Source organism: Herpailurus yagouaroundi, unplaced genomic scaffold (assembly GCF_014898765.1).
Source record: "Herpailurus yagouaroundi ecotype Mexico unplaced genomic scaffold, PumYag 142, whole genome shotgun sequence".
NCBI lineage: Eukaryota > Metazoa > Chordata > Mammalia > Carnivora > Felidae > Herpailurus > Herpailurus yagouaroundi.
In genome coordinates, this window is record NW_024412397.1 from 58749946 (window position 1) to 58772046 (window position 22101).

General features: G+C 40.6%; 1 protein-coding gene across 9 annotated transcripts in view; it reads left to right on the plus strand.

Moving 5' to 3' along the window:
- The window catches only part of PTPRM (protein tyrosine phosphatase receptor type M), an 806292-nt gene that overhangs the window by 501454 nt on the left and 282737 nt on the right, over nt 1–22101 (plus strand). For all 9 annotated transcript variants that reach the window (XM_040479372.1, XM_040479375.1, XM_040479373.1 and 6 more), the window contains 2 exons: nt 5497–5698; nt 8750–8852. In XM_040479372.1, the coding sequence (XP_040335306.1) occupies nt 5497–5698; nt 8750–8852 (305 nt within the window). The remainder of the gene's footprint in view (nt 1–5496; nt 5699–8749; nt 8853–22101) is intronic.

Consider the following 22101-nt stretch of genomic DNA (forward strand, 5'->3'; position numbering starts at 1 on the left):
TTTTCTTTTTCACACACACACACACACACACACACACACACACACACACACACTTCTCTCTCTTTCTCCCTCTCTTTCCATAGAGAGAGGTGAACCAAGAAAATGACTCTTAGCTGTAGAGAACAAGCAGATGGTTACCACAGGGGACATGGGAAGGGGGATGGGTGAAATAGCTGATGGGGATTAAGGAAGGCACTTGTGATGAGCACAGGGTGATGTATGGAATTATGAATCACTAAATTCTACACCTGAAAGTAATATTACACTGTTTAGTAACTAACTAGAATTAACATAAAAACTTAATTCCAATACACACGCACGCGCGTGTGTGTATGTGTATTTAGAACCTGAGGCCATAAACCAATCTAATGTGTGAAGAGTATAAAGTGCAGTGTTGTATGGGTTTGTAGCAAACAAAGTAGAATGGTCTGGGCTTGTCAAATGATTGAAGTATTGACGAATCAAGAGTTGAAGACATGTCCAAATCCCTAGCCTGGATAACTGGGCTCAGCTAATCACTACTGACTAAGATAGGGAATAGAATAGAAAGAAGTAGAATTTAAGGGCCCTGTTAAGAAGTTTGGTTTTAATATTCAAGGCCTTCCATGATCTAATTCCAATTTACATTTATTACCGTATCTCCCATTATTTTTTTTCCTGGAATTTCTGGAATTTAATGAGCTATGTATATGGAATTTTAATCCGTCACACCTTCTTTCTATCATTTCCTTCTGTCTTCCTGATACTGTCCCCTCTTCTCTCCTCCTCTGGGACTTCTGCTTATATTTCAGTTTTTCATTCAAATATTATACTTTTCCCTGAAATATTCTAGGTTCTTTTCTCCCCGCCCCCCCTCCCCCAATCAGATTTAATTATTCCTTCTTCCGATTGCTTGTCTCTCCATTAAAAGACTGTATTTAACCCTGGCTGAAATTCCAATCAACTCACCCTTCCTAGAAGATTTTGAATCCCCTCCTGGTCAAAGATGGCATGTTATTCCATTTTGTTTTTCTATGAATCTTGTAGTTTAGGCCCTGAGACCACAAGTAGAGGAGGGGAAGACAATTTGGGAATATTTCAGGCACCTACATACAAATCGGAAATCATCCAATACAAGCTGCCGTTGACCCCCATCTCACCTAACTCTAACCCCCCACCTGTGTTATTTGGATTCCCTTTTGACTTGGGGGAATTGTATAAAATTGCCTAGACCCAACATGGAACATCAGTGTTTTTTCATAGAGGCTGCACGAAAATTGCCTTATCCCTCAGCCACAGTGCAAGTGTGGAAGCAATCCCAGGCATTCCTTCTGGGAGTTTCCTGCTGCTTTACTACAGCCTGCTAGTTAATAGAACTTCATAAACATGAGTTGAATAAACAATAAACAAATGAAAAAAAAAAAACACATGCCAAAAGGACATGGTATGATACATTTGGGTGTGAGTGTAGAGTTGTTTTTTTGGCGTCCGTTAAAGTAATTGCTTGGATAAATGTATATGGAGCATCCACTCTATGGTAGGAGTGGATTCTAGAGTTGACTGCTCCTGTTCCTGAAGAGCTGGTTTTTTATTCCTGGTATTCAAACTCCCAGAGCTCTGGATGGCTTTGAGGGGGATCGATGACCTTTCTGACATTTTGTGTCCGCATATATACAACATACTTACTTGTTAGGGAGAGGATCCATAATTTTTAGGAGTGCATGAGTTAGTGTGCATGGGTGGGGGAGAGAGGATCTACGAGTATTAGCAATTTCTCAAACGGCTGTGCCTGAAAGACTGTTACTAAGCCCCATCTAGCTTATCCTGTTGACCATGGCCATAGGTGAGTACAGTGGAACGATGGGTCCTTTGATAAAGCATTTACTTTCTGCGCTGTAGTCAGTGTGGGGGCAGCCACATCCTACTCGCGGTCGTGTGCGCATTTATGTGAGTGCATGCACACACCTCTTCTCCCCAGGAGTCTTCTTGGGAAAATATCTACTGAGTGCCAAATATTTACTCATCACCGTGGGCTCAGAAAGAAGAAGAAGACATCAATCACTCCTCAGAAAGAAGATACAATTACATGAAAAGTTCCAATTCCGTTGGCATATTTAAATCATGATTTAATACTACAGAAGAGCTGTGACAGTGCTCCATGATGTATGGCCAAATGAACTTATGAATGCAGTGACAACATCAGGCATTCAGCTGGTCCAATGATTGTTAGGCCAGATTTTGGAAGGCTTTCCAGAGAAGTAAAATGGGAACTTTAACTTTAACCCTGGGCGGGCAGACATGTTTTGCTCCAATCTCGCCTGAGCTCCCAGTGTCTTTGAAAGCATTTCTTTCTTAAGACCCCTTTCCCCCCCTTTTTTTTCCTTTTGATTTCAGTAACAGCTCTCTCTGTTGGCCTTTCTGGCTCATTTGTTGGTTTCTCCTCCTCCACCATTGATTACATTAAATATCAGTGTTCTCCCTAAAATCCTTTCCCCAACGACCTCATCCCTTCCTAAATAATACTATTTCAATGCTGATCACCCCCACACCTCTATTTCCAGGCCAAACATCTCAAATCCCAGCTTACACAATGCATGGTATGGCCACAAGCCAGCAGTTCGTTTCCCCTCATTCATTCCATCCCATTTCAGTAAAGGCGGGGCCATCTTTTGCTTAAGCCCAAAATGTGGACACTGTCCTTGACACTATCCTTCATAGTGTCCGCATCCAGTCTGTCACGGAGTTCTGCCCATTTTCACTCTCCAGTATGCCAGTTCTCTTCATTCACTGCGCTCTTCACGGTGCTCACCTTAGTCCCAGCCACTGCACTAGCACAGGAACTAGAGGTTTCCCTCGCCGTCTCTGCGGAAGCTCCCAGTGGCCTCCCTACTACCATTACTGCTTCCTTCCAGCAGACCACTTCTCCCCTTGGCCGCTAACACGGTCTTCTCCTAAGGGCAGTCAGATCATTTTGTTTGCACGCTTAAAAATGGTCAAAGGCTCCCCCGTGTGTGCATCCATCCTTCTTATCTTAGGGTACAGAGCGCTGCATGTTATGGCACCTGTCCACTCCTCCAGCCACTGATTGAGGGACCACGCTCACCTCACCTGCTGGGCCACAGCCACACGGACCTTCTTTCTGTCCATTGACTGTGCACAGAATGCTCCTGCTTCACGGCCTTAGTTCATGCTATTCTTTCCCAAACTCTTGGCACAGCTGGCTCTCTCACAAGTTCAAGTCTCCTCAGATTAACTGTCATCCCCTCAGTGGCCCCTTCCCCAGTGGTTCTTGGTGGCTGTGCATGTATCCCTCCCTGCCCCCAATATTCTTTATCTTAGCACCGTGTTTGTCTCATCTACTGAATTGCAGTTTTTTTTTTAATTATTAATTTACATACTGCATCTCTCCCAGCTCCACCCACTGAAGTCCAGTTTCTTAACCACTTGAGGGCAGGACCTGTGTCCACCTGCTGACCGTGGTGCTCGCGATGTCAGTGCTATTCCATCAATATTGGAATGGAATGAGTGAATCAGAGTAGGTAGAGAAAACGGGTCACAGATAGCCCTGTCATATTCCAGGCAGGTGAAAGTTTATGAGGAAAAACAGCGCCAGAAAAGCCCAGTGTTTGTGGTACAGTAAATCTTTATCCCCCGACCTGGACAGAAGGTAATATAATATCATGGTGTCGAGTATGCAGAAATAAGTTTGAAGAAGAAGATGTCGGTGGGTCTTAGACCCAAAGGTAGGGAGTTTGGACTTTGTCCCATATATGATTGTGTACCACTAAACTTTTTGGTAAGGCAATGAAATGAACAAGGAGATGTACCTAGCCCTGATGGGTGGTGCTAGTCCTCGTTTTAATTATACTGTATCTTAATTGTTAAATTGTTTCTCTACTTGTCTACCAGACTGTTACCTCCCCCGGGTCAGGTACCGTGTCCCAATCACCAAGTGAGATCCCAGCTCAGAGTACAGGGCTTGGTGCACCAGAGATATACAATGAATAGGTTTTGAATGGGTGAATGAATGAATGAACTTTGGGGAGTGAATATGCCATCAGAGCTTAGAGCTGCCCTCTCTGAACTACCTTTTTCTCGAGAAGTGTCAGAATGAGGACCAAGTAAGCAACTAAGTACACAGGGGTGACAGCGCTAAAGTCCCTCCCACAGCAGCTGGTGGTAGACAGGGTCTTGTCTCTTATAAGGGAAGTCTGCTAAAGGGTTAACAACAGATATGCCACCTGACTCTGAGACTGGCATGCACCGTGGTGATTAATATATACAGCAAACATTTTCTTGCCAAAGCTGAGATGATTCAATCTAAATATTCTTCCAGAGAGGTCTCCTTAATTATAATGACATGGTATAAATATAAGAAGAAAGAATGTCAATTATCACTTTGTATAATAACAGTGTTAGTGTTCATGCACATAAATTATAAGTAAGTTTACCTATTTAAAAGCAAGGAAAAGTGCTCGGTTTTGCAATTTAAAACTTTTGAATATGCCACATTTAAAAATTATGTCATTATAACCAGTAGGAGTTAGTAATCACCACTAAAATGCGTGTTCGTGAATAGGTGATGAACTACTTACAGTGAAATTCTTTTAAAAATCACTTGAAAGGACAGATTTAAAGACACCTATGTTATATTTATTTTCATGCATTCCAGACTCAGCCAATGTGCTTTGAACAGCTGTTAGTTACATGGCATAGATATGAAAGCTTTTAGAGTGGCTCAGCCTGAAATGGCAGCTCCTAGTCGTGCATGGTGATTTAAATTTAAATTTTAGTTAATTAAGATTAAATAAGATCAAATTTTCAGGTCCTCAGTCTCACTAGCCACATTTCAAGCCACCTGTGACCGGTGGCTACTGTCCTGAATAGTGCAGAGTAGAACTTCCCTATCACGCAGAAAGTTCTCTTGGACAGGGTTGCTCTAAAGAAAAGAAGTAAATAGGACCCGTCACGAGCACCACAGTCATACCATCAAGAGCTGCTGACATGTGTCTGGGATTTATTTTGAGAGCAGATATCTTTGCCCACATTGATGAACACATTTAAAAGTGCCCTCAGTTTCCAGTAGACAATAATCCTATTCAGTGCTAAATCAAACTGGCCACTGGCTGAGAGAGGAGGCCTTCCCCTTGTAAGGTCCTCATCTGTTTGAGCTAGTTGTACATTTTGTGATGTTGTTTGAAGCCAACTGTAATGCAGTTTTCCAAAGTGACATTTTGAAAGCAAACGACTTCAAGGTATTAGCTTAAACCTGAACTCATCCTTTATGTTCTAATCTACTGGCGTTCAGTTCCTCTGTCTATAAAAGTAATAACTCATAACAGTTTTGGCTGAATTCCTGTGCCCCTTCACCGGATCCAGGATTTGAAGAGTCTGAGTGAGTAGAAGAGCTTATCATAAAGCATCTGACAGTGCATACATCACAAGGGTTTACTGGATAAACATGTGATCCCGGTCCATCTGCTCCAGATATGTTATCACATTCTTATTCTCTTGCAGATCACCTACAAAGCTGTCAGTTCCTTTGACCCAGAAATAGACTTATCCAATCAAAGTGGAAGAGTTTCAAAACTGGGAAATGAAACCCATTTTCTATTCTTTGGACTGTATCCGGGGACCACGTACTCCTTTACTATCCGAGCTAGCACAGCTAAGGGATTTGGACCTCCAGCAACAAATCAGTTTACCACCAAAATATCAGGTATTATATATACATTCATGAGTTATGTCTTTTATGGGAAGTAGCATTTTTGTACTTTTTCATTCCCATTGTCAAGGACACAAAGCTCATACCGTCTTACACATTGTATTCGGATTCCCACTTTGGTACGTATGAAAATCAGATTCCTGGAATTGAATGAAATACTGCAAATACTTATAATTTGGGAGCTTAAGATCCTCCTGCATTAGGAAGCAGCCATGTTTTATCAGTTTGCATCGGAGAACGGGAGCATGGGCGATGGTTCTGGTCTGTATGCTCCTACCCCCTTCACAGTACAAGTTACCAGAGCAGCCGTGGTGGAAGGATCTCTGCAATGAGCTGTGAACGACTGAGTGCTCAGCAGATAGACAGCATTATATGGAGTCTGCTTCCAGAAGGGACCTTCCTTGGGACCTTCACCCTTAGTAGTTGCCCATCCTTTGCAACGACAGAGGGGTGGCACCAGGCACTTACAGCCTCCAGCTTTTTGCTGGTAGAGACTCAATTACGCCATCCAACCAAAGACATAATTTGAGAAGAATTTCTGGGCATGTGCAACTGTGCAGAAAATGTCTTTGTGCTTCAGACTAGAGGAAATGGAGTTGCCATCTGCTCTGGGATTTGTAACAGCAATAATCACAATTCCACGGACATTCCCTTTTTCCATTCTTTCCCCTTTGGGTATGAGTGGGGGAAGTATTTGAGTTTTGGCTTTGCCTGTTTTGGTTGGGGGTAGATGAGCAGGGGGCAGGTGAGGGAAGTAACTCTTTCAGTCAGTCAGTGTTAGCTAAATAATATTTAGCCTGATTTTCACATATACTGCCCCTCATTTCTAGTTCTTGGAAAGTTTTTTGCTTAGAATCGGAGACAGGGAATTGCTTACAGCTCGAGCACTATAAGCATTATTAGGTTTGGACATTGGTTTTAAACAGCTATAACTTATGGGGACATTTTTGATCATGTAAGATTTTATTTCTAAGCACAAACTTGACTTGAAGTTTAATATATGTTGATATTTCATAGAAAGCATCAGGTGATAACAATATGGGGAGTTGGAAGAAGAGGAAGAAGTCTTTGGGAGGTTAGGAAAATGGCATAGTTTATAGAGCTGAGCAAGTAGAGAAACCACTAGATTTGGAATCAGAAAATATGGTTTCTGGTTGTAATTTTCCATGTGCTCCTTCTCTGATCTTGATTAAGTGCATTGATACTTGGATGTAATTAAGATGATATCACTGCTGCTTGAATTTATATGGAGAATAAGGTGGGAATGTGTGTAAATATATGTATCTCCAGGCCCCTGACCCCCCCCCCCCTTTTTGGTAATTTTCCCCTATGGAAACTGTATTTCAAAGATTATTAACTTTTTTTAATGTTTATTTTTTGAGAGAGAGAGAGAGAGAGGGAGAGAGAGAGAGAGAGAGAGAGGGAGGAGGGGAGAGGCAGAGAGGGAGACACAGAATCTGAAGCAGGCTCCAGGCTCCAAGCTGTCAGTACAGAGCCTGACGTGGGGCTCGAACCCAAAAACTGTGACATCATGACCTGAGCCAAAGTTGGACACTTAACCAACTGAGTCACCCAGGCACCCCTTAAAGATCATTATCTTAAAGAGGATGTTCTTTTAGAAAAAATAATTCATTTTTTGCTACTCTTGTTATATAAAAATTCTGCTTGATACGAGTCTGACCGCTGTTAGCCCAGCAAGTTCATACAGTTCTATCCGGAAACAAAGACAGTTGACATTTTAGTTAGCCTGCAGACTCATCAAGAATAACTATTTGATTTTTATAGTTCAAAGAAAATTACAGTTTATGGGCCCCAATTTTCTACTTTCGTGGACCTCAAATAGAGAACCATTCTCTATACAAAATGTAATTCTGTGTTATGAATCGGAGTTAATTTTTAATAGAATTGGAGTTAATTTTTAATGCTGAGAAAAATCCAATAAATGGAAATGAGATATAACCCATGTCTTTTACATAAAAGCTTTTTATATGTAAGAGATTTTTAAAACTGTATTTAAAAAAATTGATCTCTAGCATTCTCATCAGGTACCTACACCTGTGGGTCTTAAAAAGACTGTGTGCCCTCCCACATCACAGGCTTCATGAAATGATTTCTCTTGTCCATGGCGATGACAAAATTACTGAAGAGCTCTGTCGTTATAATATAATATAATATAATATAATATAATATAATATAATATAATATAATATAGTAAGACTGAACAATCTAGAAAACAAAGAATGCCAGGAAATGGAAATAGGATTCACGTGGAGTGGAGAGAAAGAACTAACATTTGTAGAATTATATTTGCCTGGCTCTCTTTATTATCTCTTTGAATTCCCATGATAACCCTAGAGGGTAATTTCTCCTGTTTTGAAAGAAGAGTAAACTGAAGCTCCAGAGATAATTGACGTGCCTCAGTTCTTGTGCTGATTAAAACAAAACAGCAAAAAGTCCAACCGAGGCCTCTCTTACTTCAGTTCCCGTGTCTTCTCCACCTGCTGCTGTCCCTGAGAGCCCACTAGTGGTCACTGATTTCAGCAAGCCTCCGTGGCTCCTGTAGTCCTCTGCAGATCCCTGGATGGATCTCTGGCCCACACAGCCTTCCACCTTGACTCAGATGGGAGAGCTATAATGTTCAGTCTTATGATCCTAGTGCTTGTTTCTTAAATTTGCATTTAAAGTCATTTTTAAAGAAAAGCATTCCTACCAACAAGTACACAGATTCTAAGCCCACGGCTCGCTGACTACATCCATTCAGCGAGAATGCAAATCAAGACATAATATTAACTAACACCGCCTGAGCCCCCTCACGCTCCCACCCAACTTAAACGCAACATGAAAGAAGTCAACATATGTTGGTTCTAGAAGTGCTTCCTCGTATTCTGTGTAGGGCATGTATGTAAAGGCTGCCCGTCGTTGGTTCGTAGCTGCAATTTAAGTGCACTGTGCTCTTCATGTTCTTTGGAAATGGAACTAGGAAGGAAACTGAAAAGATCAACCAGAAATATAATGAGTCTCCCATCTCACACATTCTTCCCCCAGCACCCTCTATGCCGGCTTATGAACTGGAGACCCCTTTGAATCAAACGGACAACACAGTGACAGTCATGCTGAAACCTGCACACAGCCGGGGCGCACCTGTCAGGTACTGAGCAGAGGAGGGGTGGGCTGGCTCTAGAGAGATAGGAACTAAAATCAAATTGATTAATTTCTTGAACGTGTTTTCTGGGGTTTTGCTACAAACATCAGTCAGCTTGTAAAGCCAGTATCTTTATTAGCTCTAATTAGATTAGAAAGGGAAAGTGCTTTGAACTGGGGTGACCAAGTATTGTGTATGGAGTTTGATTCAGATGCAAGTGCATTGTTCTTTGAAGATAAGGAACAAAAGCCTTAGTCTGTGGAGAGGTGGCTGTACTTCTAAAAAGTAATTGCTTGCTGAAATTTAGTTACCCAAGGGCAGATGACATTTTTATCCTGAGCTCTACTCCTTAAATGGACGTTTGTGGGTTTTCTGCTTGTTTGTTTGTTTACTTGGGGTTTTAAGTCACTTAACTTATGGTAAATGGGCTAATTTGTCCATTGGATAAGTGGTATATAGATGTTTTTTAAAAGAAGCAGATGATTGGAAAGAGCATTGTGAAGTCTTTATTTGAACATATTTATTACCAACAGGTAGGCCCCATTTCTCATTCCATGATGATTTATACAGCTGAGATATTACCAAGTGTAACTTGTACAGTGAATGAATAAAATAAATTTATTCTTCCTAGGAGGGAGCAAAGGAATGCCTGAATAACTCTTGAGTATGAACTTGTCATAAGCTCATTAATCTATATAAAAGAAATTTCTACTTGTTTTGGAGGGATTTAGATATTCTGTACTATCAGAATAGATCCCCTTCAAAATAACCTATTATTTTGAAGAACATACTCCAAGGAAACATTTACATTCCCATTTAAGGCTATGTAGGGATTATTTGCCATAATCTTTTGTAGAGTTTTAGTCCATTAACCTTTTGAAACCCAGCGCTTTTGGATCACATTTTCACTACAATATCAGAGGACAGTCAGTTGGACTTCTTTCTACCTGATCAGATATGTGCAAATTTCAATTCACGGAGTCAAGAGTAAAAACAGAATAGCGTTAATTGATGGTAAAGTCAGATTTACCATCTGACTTCAGGGTAGAACCACAGAAATTTGCATTTGAAAAATCTACATAATTTTAGTCTATTCTGTTGTTGAGTTACTCAACATAGTAGTAGTTCACATAAGGGATTTAGGACTACCATTCCTAAATGCAGTTTGTGAGAACACCTTGAAGTAAGTGAATGCTTTCTTACGAATTTAAGATACCATTACTGCTAGAAAAGTATAGCCACCGACACTACCTTGGCCCTTTGGGTTGACTTGAGTGCAGTGTTGTTGCGTGCCCTATTCTGAATGACCCAAGCCACACGCTCATTAGATGGTTGGCTGAGATCCAGGTGTACCTATGGCTGTGAGTCAGACTTGGTTTCACTCTGGAAAGCTGAAGTGTTATTAAATGATAAATTGATGCTCTGGCCATGGCCTTGAGAGCGTCATTTTCTTGTGACCAATTTAACAGGGGCCCAGACTCAGTACTGTGGGCTTTTAGGTCAGGGGTCAATGTTCTCCAGAAACATCATGATAAAATGAAAGGGTAGAGGCCACTCACTTTCAATGCCTCCAAATGGAAGGAATCTGAAATCCTAACCATTTCTCCAAAACAGCTAGTTATTTCCGATTCTACTTTATTCTCACATAAATTCCTTTTCATTTTCTATTCTTCTCGCCTCTTTCCTTCAAACCCTTTCAGTCAGATTTTCATCCACGTCTCTCTGTTGATCTTTCTGAGTTTTCAAATAATATTCCTTTGGGCAATCTATATCAGCCCCCTCCCCAATTCTCCTTTCCTTATTTTTTTTTTTTAAAGTGCTTCTTGCATTCCAAACTACTATTCGTGTTTTCTATCATATGCCTTGTTGTTTTCGTTCACACCTTTCTAGTTGTTTTTGGAGACTCTGGAGCCCTAAATAGTTAATTGGAGATATCCTCAGGCTCTTTTTTATTATGATATAAAAATGCACATTCAGATGCTTATCCAAGTGTCCAAAATATCTGGCTTCACCACAGTTTTATATCATTTCATGAGGGCCAGTCTCTGACTCGGCTGAGATTTCAGTTTATGTTAGCACACCCTCCTCCACAGCTGTCTTGATGCTCTATTTCCAAGCTCATCATTGATTAGACATCATCTTGTTATTGGCTAAACATTCCTTGAATTTGCCAGCGTCACTTTTCATTCTGTCTCTATTATATCTTCTTCCACAACGTTAGCATCTTGAAATTAATAAATGTACTGTCTATGTTCATCATCTAAATCTATGCTAGATTCAGAATCAGTTCTTATGGGATACTATTAAGTAAACATTACAGGCAAACCCACTACAGATACGACCTTAAGTGAAAGGATGCTTCTCTTATCTTAAATGGGTTAGTCTGATTGGCACAAATTTGAGAAGGGAAATTATCTCGACCTCACCTGTCAAAAAGTTGTTTGTTTTGTTTTGTTTTGTTTTGTTGCAGAAAAGTGAATATTCTCTCCAAGGGATTTGGTATTATAGTACAACATAATGGGACTGATTATCTATTGAGTCGATGCAAGACCAATATCTAGAAAGACTAGTTTGGAAAAAATATCCATAATACTCTCCAACTAAATGGGGTATATGAAAATTTTCAATTTCATTTAATGCTTAGAGAAATAAGAACTCTGATTAGGGAATCATAGGGACCTAAAATATAAAGCCATAATGTAGATTAAAACATTTGAACACATCTGGAAATTTGCAAAATGCACATGTAATCAAACTGCAATACAAGAAAGCTTTTCCCAAATGATAAGATAAATACTAGAAGAAGGAGGGAAATGAAAGTGAACATCTGTTTGCTTTCCTGGATTTTGCACAGTATTATGTGCTCAAAAATACTGTCATTGTGCGATTTCCAAAACCAATTCTTTCAATTGATTTGAGTTTTCTTTAATCCATAATCATTGGTGTTAAAAATTCAGTCCTACTTCATTTATGCACTTCACTAAGTAAGATGGTTCTGCATTAATTCCACTACAAGCACTCGTTTTGCTTAATGCAGATTCTTAAAATTGCACTAAACTCTCCATGTAAACGATTGTTGTCTTTTTATTGATCAACACATCAGCTCTGTCACATAAAATTATTTAAATCCCGAGATGGCCAGGAAGAGCACAAATTCCATCATTCCAACTAGTAAACTAGCACCTGGGACAGAATTTTAATGTCTGTTCATGGATTCAGTTTTTTTTTTTTTCTTTAATAAGACAAGGAAAAGCTTAATTTTCTTTGACTCATTTAGAATCACCTCATTTCTCTCTCTTCTCTCCACTGTTCATTACATGCAGACACAATCCAACAGAGAAAATCCTCGTAATTTGCCAGCAAAATAGCAGCCCTAAATAAAGGATGAGTTTTACACAAACTGTGTGCTTTTCTTGCACTAACAAATATGCTCTCTGTGATTTTACTCTTGTGATATATATCTGCTATGTGCAATATCCCTCATTAATGATGTTTTATACGTTCTAATGGTCTACAGCATGAGACTCCATCACATGGTTGAGCCTTGGGTGATGGTGTTTTCAAATGACTCTCATTTTTGTTCTTTAGGCATTGTTGCTTCAATTTATTCATAAATGTGTGGGAGCTATATGTCTTCTTAATTAAAACTCAGCGCTTGAATATGTTAATTAAACGTTCGGATATTCATTTCAGTAAAATGTTAGAAAATTGCCATTTTAAGTACTCATTCTTTGATTCATTCATTCAGGAGAAACTACCAAGTGGGGAAAACATCTATTACAGTTGTCTGTCCATGGGGATGGGAGGTGGGCAGTCATCGCAGCAACAACCAAAACATTAAAACTGATGGCTGAAACATGCGAATACACACCTTGTTCTTCTAACAAAGCTAGTCCTAATTATTTTAATGCTGTAATTTTCTTGTCATTGGTAACTTCTTATACTATGGTGGTCTTTGCAATGAACGCTTCCTCGACAGTTACAGCTAAAAAGCAATTTGTAAAAAAAAATAATAACAGATAATAAATGAAAATAAATAAGAACAAAAAGCAATTTGTGATGAGTTCCCATTGCTGAGAATCAGGGCCACAATCTTAAAGCAAATAGGAACTTCACTGCATTATGAATGGGGAAGAGATGAGGGCATAAGGAAGGAATGAAAGAAATATTTTGCCTTATTTTTTTAAAGCATGGGTCCTGGCAAGTAAGATTCAAATGAGATAGGAAATAGTTTCTGCTAGTAGAAGACAGGCATACATGTTTTATTCATCCACAATACTTGTGATTTTTTTTTTTGAAAAAAAAAAAAAAAAAACAAACCCCGTACCATATGAAAACTTCAGCTTCATATATAAATCGAGAATTTATTTACTTTTATATAATGTGGCCAGATTTTCATTAACTAGATTTCACCTTGAATTCATTACCCTGGGAGACTTTACCAATATGTGATGTTTTCATTTATCTCCTGTCATTTTTTCCTGATGCTGCTTTGTCTTAGGTAGTTAGCGAGCAAAACGTGCACGGATCTTAGTGCTTCATTGTTAACTTCTAGTATTGCTTGATTTACCCAAACTATTCATCAAATATTCTTTTGAAACAAATCAGACAGATAATTAAAAATGTATTAAAGGATGCTATTTTTTCTCATAACTGAGCTTTTTTTCCTTGAAAACTCTGTGCTGTGTTCTTAGAAAAAGGTGAAGGACAGGTTTTCATTCCATTGAGGATAGTCAGTAAAGCAATTGTATGGGTTTTAAGAAAATTTGTTACACTTCCTAGAAATGTCTGATTTGATCCTCGAGCTGTATGGAAAATGAGATTTATTCTTCTTTGTGGCCATCAGCTTGCACTCATGTTCCCAGCTGGTTGTCACATAGAAGTTTTTCTTAAAGGGATTCGTCAAGAGAGTGTCAGGGAGTCTGTGAAAACTGCCACCTCAGATGGACAGAGACACGGATCTTTTGACAGTAAAAGCAGGGAAAGAGATCATTATGACTAATGAATGATAGGAGATAATCATGCATTTTGTTTTAAGAAGTTTCTTATGTTAGAGCGGCACCTGGGTGGCTTAGTCAGTTAAGTGTCGAGCTCTTGATTGCGGCTCAGGTCATGATCACACGGCTCGTGAGTTTGAGCCCCATGTCAGGCTCCATGCTGACAGAACAGATCCTGCTTGGGATTTTCTCTCTGTCTGCCCTCCCCAGCTCTCATGCACTCTCTCTCTCTCTCTCTCACTCAAAATAAATAAATAAACTTAAAAAAAAAAAAGATGTTTCCTATATTAGAAATTATACTTGTTGGCATACAATTAATTATAGTTTAGAAAGTTTTATATTAGGATGTAAAGACCAAAGACCAATTAAAAAAAAAAAAAAAGGCCTTTTTTTAAGATAGCAACAATCCATTTGATTGTCTGCCATCAGTAAGTCCAAGGAAAGACATTTTTACTCTATGAACACCACCTGCTTGGGCATCTCGTTTTCTTCTGCTTCATGCAAGGAGCCTTCGAGCAAATCAACATGATGATGTTCTTGTGAGGATTAATGGAAGTAGTGTTTAAAAAAAACAACAACACTCCAAACTGTATTTCACACATACTAATGCCATATAAGTGTTTTTCTACTGCAATACTTCCAAACTGTGTCAGTAGATGGTTTGTGGTGTGTCCCCCGCCCCTCCCCCCCCCCCGACATACCCACATAGGACAAACTCTGGTTCGCTAGCTTTTCCTTTGTTTGTGTCATTTTTTTTCAAATCTAATATCTTAATTTTACATGAAAAATAAATTAAGGATTTAACAATTGTCTCTATCAATAAAGTCATAAATAATAGCATTACGATAAATCCTGGTATCTCTACTACATGTTAAATTTTGGTTATATCTGGCTACCTATTTATGTATGCATTTGCAAGTCTTTGGGAATTGATATTATAAATAGGTAATGAACTCTTCCCTGCTCCAGTTCTGTCGTACAAGTCTTTAAAAAGGTTATATGTTTCCCTGTTGGCCCCTGAATCATTACCTAATTATGGTTATGGCCAGCTCTACTGAATAAAGTTAACTATAGAACAAAAGGAAATGGGTCTTCTATTTATAACCATCCTGAAAGTGAAATTCACAATATGGCACCAATGGAGAGTCATTGAGACATGGAACTTGCTTGGCCCAATGGTGTCTAATGTTCTGTTCACCTTTGAAGAATCTGACTCTTCTTCCCCTTCCTTAAAAAAAGAAAAAAATACTTGTGATTCAAGTACCATTTTATGGTACAATCATTAGGATTATGTTAGAATATGTTAGAATTTATTCCCTAGATTCTAAAACTTATCTTTTTATTCAGAATAGAGTTGTCCAAGAATTTGATCTTGGGTCAGAGGAACCAGTTAAATAGTGATTTGCAGATACATTTTTTAAATTATTTATTCCCCCAAATTATATCCCTTTTCTTGTTGGAATGACTATTATTTTGAGAAAGGAAAAACTATAATGTAAAACCTCACAATGCAGTTTACCTTAAGTTCCAAAGCTTCTGTAATATAAATTTAAAAGTAGCTTCATATTAAGTTAGCCTATTATAAATCCATGTATAATTTCCATATCTAAACAACGCTTTGCCCTACATTAATTAGAAACTACTGAATCTATCAATAATTGATCAAGATCATTGTGGACGAAAACATAAGATACTTTCAGGTGTCATGCCTGTTAGGCAGGCAGAATCACTCTTTCCTCCTCTGGCATATTCTAAAAAAGAAAGCGTAATATTCAAGTAATTACTCTGTTTTATGTGTCACATAAATCGTGGACCTAACTTTAAAATTTTTTTTTTCAACGTTTATTTTATTTTTTGGGACAGAGAGAGACAGAGCATGAACGGGGGAGGGGCAGAGAGAGAGGGAGACACAGAATCGGAAACAGGCTCCAGGCTCCGAGCCATCAGCCCAGAGCCTGACGCGGGGCTCGAACTCACGGACCGTGAGATCGTGACCTGGCTGAAGTCGGACGCTTAACCGACTGCGCCACCCAGGTGCCCCCGGACCTAACTTTTAAAATGAGCCGCAGGATACAGGGAAAGGACATACTCTGAAGTTAAATAAACGTAATTTCAAATCCCAGCTCTCTTAACAACTATCTGTGTGACTATGTGACTACGTGACTATGACTATGTGACTACATTTCTTAACATCTGTGAGCCTCGGGTCTCTCATCATTGCAGAGCAAAGTAATATCACCTTATCTCAGGGAGTTGTTAGGATTATAGTTATTAAGCGCTCACTAAGTTCCAGGCACTTTACTGAGTACTGGGAACACAGAGGAACCTGTTAGGGGCTCTTTTCTTCAGGAGTTAGCAATCTAGATACGACCAGTGTGTCCTCTCTCCCCCTACTGCAGGGATAGGTACTGGCACAGTGAGCCCAAGGGGAGGGGTTGTACACAGGAGGGTCAGGTAAGGCTTCAGAGGAGCCAGCTCTGGAGCCCAGCAGCTGAATCTTGCAGCTGGATATTGCCCAAGGTTGGTCATGTATGTATGTCATGGGGAGGTATTTGCAGGGTGGGGTAAGTGTATGGCAGGGAATAAATAAGGGGCAAGACAGATGAATTCCACAAGGCCAGGGAGGACTGAGCAAGTTGGCCTCATCTGGGAATGGGAAGGGTGTTACAGCTACAGTGGAGGATGGGGAGGTTGGGGAGCCACAAGGGAGATCAGGGCTAGATTGGGCACCCTTATGCTCCACGCCCAGGAGTAGAGATGTAGCCTTCAGGCAGTGAGTGGCAAGGGAGAAAAATGTAAGGAAGATCAGCCCTGCAATGGGGGATGGGATTAACCAGGGAAGGAACATAGGAGAGCTTCCCAGCAAGTGCAGCTGGTGGATGTGCTGAGCCCTCCCGCTGTTCCTTTGACTGGGCCCAGTTAAGACATAGCTCACCTTTAGGCATGAAGGGAAGGGGTCTGGTAAGTGCCACATGCCAATTTTATTAGAGACAGGATTTAAAGGAATCAAAAACATTTAGTCCTTTTTAGAGGAAAAAGCGTTATTAACTAGCCAAAGCAATTGGTGATATGAACTGTTTAGAGTATTGTTAAAGTAGACACTAGGATACTAGAAATTTAAAGCCAATCTTGGCAGTGACTATCTAGTAACTTCCTGGAAATTGCTAATTGTATGAATATTTTTAAATATCGATTTTCATAAGCAGTAGAATGTGGCATTATTAATCCCAGTTGCTGAGAAGCTTCTGGATCTTTCTTAGTGGGTGGCCGTGGCTAGTTCTCGGCTGGGAACAGGGAAGACCTGAATGTTTGATCATGTGATAACTCATTTCTGCTATGCCCAAAGGAACCCATGCTTGTCTCTCAAAAGATAGGTGCCTGAGATCAGAACTACAGATTACATGAAAGCCTTTGAATGTCACGTACAGTAGTGGCCAAAAGCTATTCATGCTGTCTCCCAAAGGTGAGAGGAAGTAGTTGAGCACATTCCCCGCTCCAGACTGACCACCCGCCTGGAAACCATCCATCAGGGTGACAGAGGCAGGCAGGCATACAGGTTGATCTCATCTTCCACTGACCGTTGAGAAAGGGACATGATGTGTCTTTCCCCCATCTATCTGGTCCATCTAAATGTTAACAGTGAAATCATTGACAAGTAGTCTTAGTTGCATACGCAGAACACCAAAAGGTTGCAAATGACTTGAACGGAACACTGCATCCCCTTAGTCATGAATCACAAAGCTGCCATGCCATTTGCTCTCAGGAGCTGCTGGTGTTCCTAATCACAGTTATTGATTCCAGGGAATTTAAGGGATGAATTTCTACAGGTGTTGCGAGCTAAGACTGATAGCCTTGGGGAGTGAGGATCTTGGAGACTCTGACAAAGACTAATTGATTTGAATATAGATGCCTCCCTTTTGCTTTTTGAAGGTGCTAAAATCACATATAGTTGAGAGAGAAGATCCCAGGTTCTCGAAGAGGCTGATCGAGTCACATATGGGGCAGAGAGAGAAAGCCAACCGGGAGTGCTGCTTATAGCCACTTGCTTTCAGAGCTGAGGAGGGACCCAGAGACGATCTGACCACTTTCCTCATGTGACGGCACTTCCTATTTTGGGAGCATAGCCGTATAAGGAACGATGTCTTGCATCATCCTCTTCAGCAGAAACATTTCATCAACCAGCACTTATAAATACCTTCACTATAATTGTGTATGGTGAGAACATCAAAGCACACGAAAATATTGACATGCCTTCTGTTGCATCAAAAATGATTTTATTAAGTGTATTATTATATGGTGCCTGAAGGTCACCTGTATTTGGTTTTCAGCTACTTAATTACCACTCAGTTCCTCAACCTGTTTGGTAGCAGAATGATAGGGAGCAATGTGAGTTTTCCCGTATCACCACATCCCTTTTGTGTTGTTCTGTGTCCCAGGCATTCAGCTTCTCTGCTTTGCCCTGAAAGTGTTTTCCTGACCAGTGTCAATGCTGTGCTTTCTGCTCAATGAGAAGTGATAAGCGTTCTCTGCAATTATTCGTCTCAAGTTAAAATTCTTGCCAGTTCTAGCCTTCCAAAGTGTTATAGGAAATCTCACGGTTGACCTTTGGCCATTATTTGTTCATTCTTCCTTCTTTCACCGAATATCTACTGATCAAGCCGGATAGAAAAGTCCAGAGTACTCAAAGAGCATCAAACAGAGGACAAAATCTCAACAGGGGATCAGGATATGCTCTTTAAGCTGAAACGCAAAAGAGAAGTAGGAGGTGGCCAGTGGGGGGTTAGATACAGGTGTAGGTCCACCCAGAAGAGGAACAACCTATAGAAAAGCCTGGAACATGAGAAAGTAAAGAGATGTAAACAGTGGTCATCTTAGTAAACACAATTAAAAACACACACATATAGAAGAATAAGGTTTGACCAGCACTCAGGAGTATTAATTAGATTTATGCATTTAATGCTGAAAGTGAGCATTTTCCTAGGGTAATCATTATGTAAAATATATGTAAATGTAATAGAAAATGCAAAATGATCACAAAATGATTTTCATAATTTAGTTCCTGAATATCATTCAGTACCTCAAACCTAATTAAGTGTGCAATAAATGTTTATTGAATTGAACCTCATCTTCTTCTTGTTGAGCAAAAGTAATTATCACTGAAACTTTCATAGATAAGAAGCCAAAGGACTGAAATCTCCTTTTAACTGGTTGGACGTATCAGGAAGGAGAAGGATTTTAAATTTATATTTTCATCCCTAAATAAAAGTTAAATACCATGTCCCATCCGTATAGCACAGAAGCATGAAAGAATACCCTATCTTTACCCTTGAATCAATTCGTTGTTGGTTTTTTTTTTTAACTAGAAGAGAAATTCAGAAAAGCCACTTTCAAATAAGCCATTACTCCAAATTCACATTCCATCAGGACGGTCCCTATAATCTTGCACATCTGCACTGACTCCTTTGGACGCTATCCTGCCATCACTTCTCAAGGTCACTGACACCCCCTTTTCTCTTTTACTCATCACTGCCTCAGCTCATACTTTTGCCTTTCTCAGCTCTCCAGTTCCCACTGCACAGTGTGGCTGCAGGGGTCTTTGGCTCTTTGGCTTCAAAATCCATCAGGGTTTCGCCACTGCCCTCAGGATAGTTCCAGACTTTGTTTAATGTGGAAGGTGTCTATCATCCAGTCCCTTCCTGGGTCAGCCTCCCCTTCAGGCCATCCTCCGGCTGAAAAGATGTAAATATACGCTCAGCACTGAGAATATGCCAGGTACCTTTGATGTATTTTTAGCGTAGAATCTTCTTCCTTCTTCCCTCTTCTGCCCACCTGCCACCCTCAACACACATAAATCATGGGACTGTAGGATTTTTAGTGGGGCAGAGATATGATTGCATTTGCACATTTGGCCACAGACGAAGGAAAATGGGCCCATGAGGCATCCTGGCGGAAAGTTACCAGGTCACCCGGGTGGGTGTTTCGGTGCCATGACTCCCACCAAACACAGAGGTTATTGGGTGGAAGGAGGCTGGCAGGTGCCTACACGCGCAGTTTTCTCCAAATGCCCGAAGTTTGACTTAGAGTGAGTGGAATATGGTATTTCTAAATGTAAATCATTCATAGGACTTCATCTAATTAAAAGAACACTCGGGGCACCCGGGTGGCTCCGTTGGTTAAGCGTCCAACCTCGGCTCAGTCATGATTTCGCGGTTTGTGGGTTCGAGCCCTGCATCGGGCTCTGCGCTGACAGCTCGGAGCCTGGAGCCTGCTTCCGATTCTGTGTCTCCCTCTCTTTCTCTGCCCCTCCCCTGCTTGCACTATGTCTTTCTTTCAAAAATAAACGTTAAGAAATGTTTTCTTTTTTAATTAAAAGAACACTCAGCATGGACCAGAAGCCTTGGGTTTGTGAGCTTGGGGCATCCTGTGAACTTTCGAATCTTTCTTCGGTTCTAACATTGGAGTCCATCACATGCTCCACCTGTCTCACAGCATTGTCATGAGGACTGATACAGGCAACAGCTCTTTGTAAACTTAAGTGCTCAAAAAGGGTAAAACTATGGGGGCACCTTGGTGGCTCATTCGGTTAAGTACCTGACTTCAGCTCAGGTGATGACCTCTCAGTTTGTGAGTTTGGGCCCCACATGGGGCTGTCTGCTATCAGTGCAAAGCCCACTTCATAGCCTCTGTTTCCCTCTCTCTGCCCCTCCCCTACTGGTGTATGTGTGCTTGCTCTCTCTCTCTCTCTCTCTCTCTCTCTCAAAACTAACATCAAAAACATTTTGTTTTAAAGGGGTAAAGCTGGAGTGCCTGGGTGGCTCAGTCAGTAAAGTGTCCGACTTTGGCTCAGGTCATGATGTCACGGCTTGTGCGTTCGAGCCCCACGTCAGACTCTGCTGACAGCTCAGAGCCTGGAACCTGCTTCCAATTCTGTGTCCCTCTCTCCCTCTACCCCTCCCCCGCTCATGGTCTGTCTCTCTCTCTCTCTCAAGAATAAATTAAAAAAAATAAAATAAAGGGGTAAAAACTATGATATCAGTATTTGCTTAACAAAGCATGTTGGCTAGATTGCTATTTAGTCTTGTTTCCTTTATATCATGCTTTTAGTAATAAAACTTCAAATCTATGTATGTATGTGCTTATATTTTTGAGAGAGCATGCACACAAGTGCGGGAGAGTGGCAGAGGGACAGAAAGGGAGAATCTTAAGCAGGCTCCATTCTCAGCTCAGAGCCCAACATGGGGCTCGATCCCATGACCCTGGGATTATGACCTGAGTTGAAATCAACAGTCAGACACTCAACTGACTGAGGCACCCAGGCGCCCTGTAAACTTCAAATTTCTAAGCATCACTTCCCTTTAACTTTTATGCCCATATACTGTGATTATCACTTGAATAGGATCTATGTTCTAAAGGTAACCCATATTCTGACAGTAATTTTATGGAAGCTGTAAGAACTGTGTGTGTGGTATTAATAATACACATTCATTCTGTAAAAGCATCGAAGTTTCAGAAGACCCTTGGTTCCATCAACCACTATTGGTTAGAGTAGTTACAAATAATAGCTCTTTCCTGGGAAGGAGGGCACAAAGGTGTTCAGAATCGTAAACAATGCCGCCAACCACAGTGCGCAGTTTGATGATCCTGGGTTTACATCCCGGTGCTTATTTGTGCCGTAACCTTAGACAAGTTGATGTAACTTTTTTGAGTCTCATGCTCCTTCCTCATCAATTAGATGTGAGTAAGAACCTACCTCAGAGGACATGAGAGAATTAATGACAGTCAGCAAAAGCACTCAGGGTGGTATCAGCACAGATGTTATCTGCTCAACATAGGAAAGCTTTACTTATTTATTATTGATGTGATTCTGGCCTCTACTGATGGCGATAACAATAACTAGATAACCTGGTGGCCCCTTTTCTTCTGCCCACATCTTGGGAAATTTGCCAGGTCCTACTGTGATATTCCTGAACCTCAGTTATGATCTGAGCAGTATGTCCTACAGGAAAAATAATTATGATAATAAAAACGAATAATCATTGAGACTTGGAATGAGTAGCTCTAATGCATCAGGCCGATGCTTGGTCCTTTATGAGGTGATTCCTAATCGTCAAGAGCAGACTTTTTGTCAGATGCCAGCATCCTTGTGCACGGAAAGAAGTGAGGTCTGTGGAGGTGAACAGCCAGCACTCTCCCCTGCACTGCATCACATGACCAGCGAAGCCATGTGAACTTCAGGCACCTGCTTCCTCCCAGGAGTG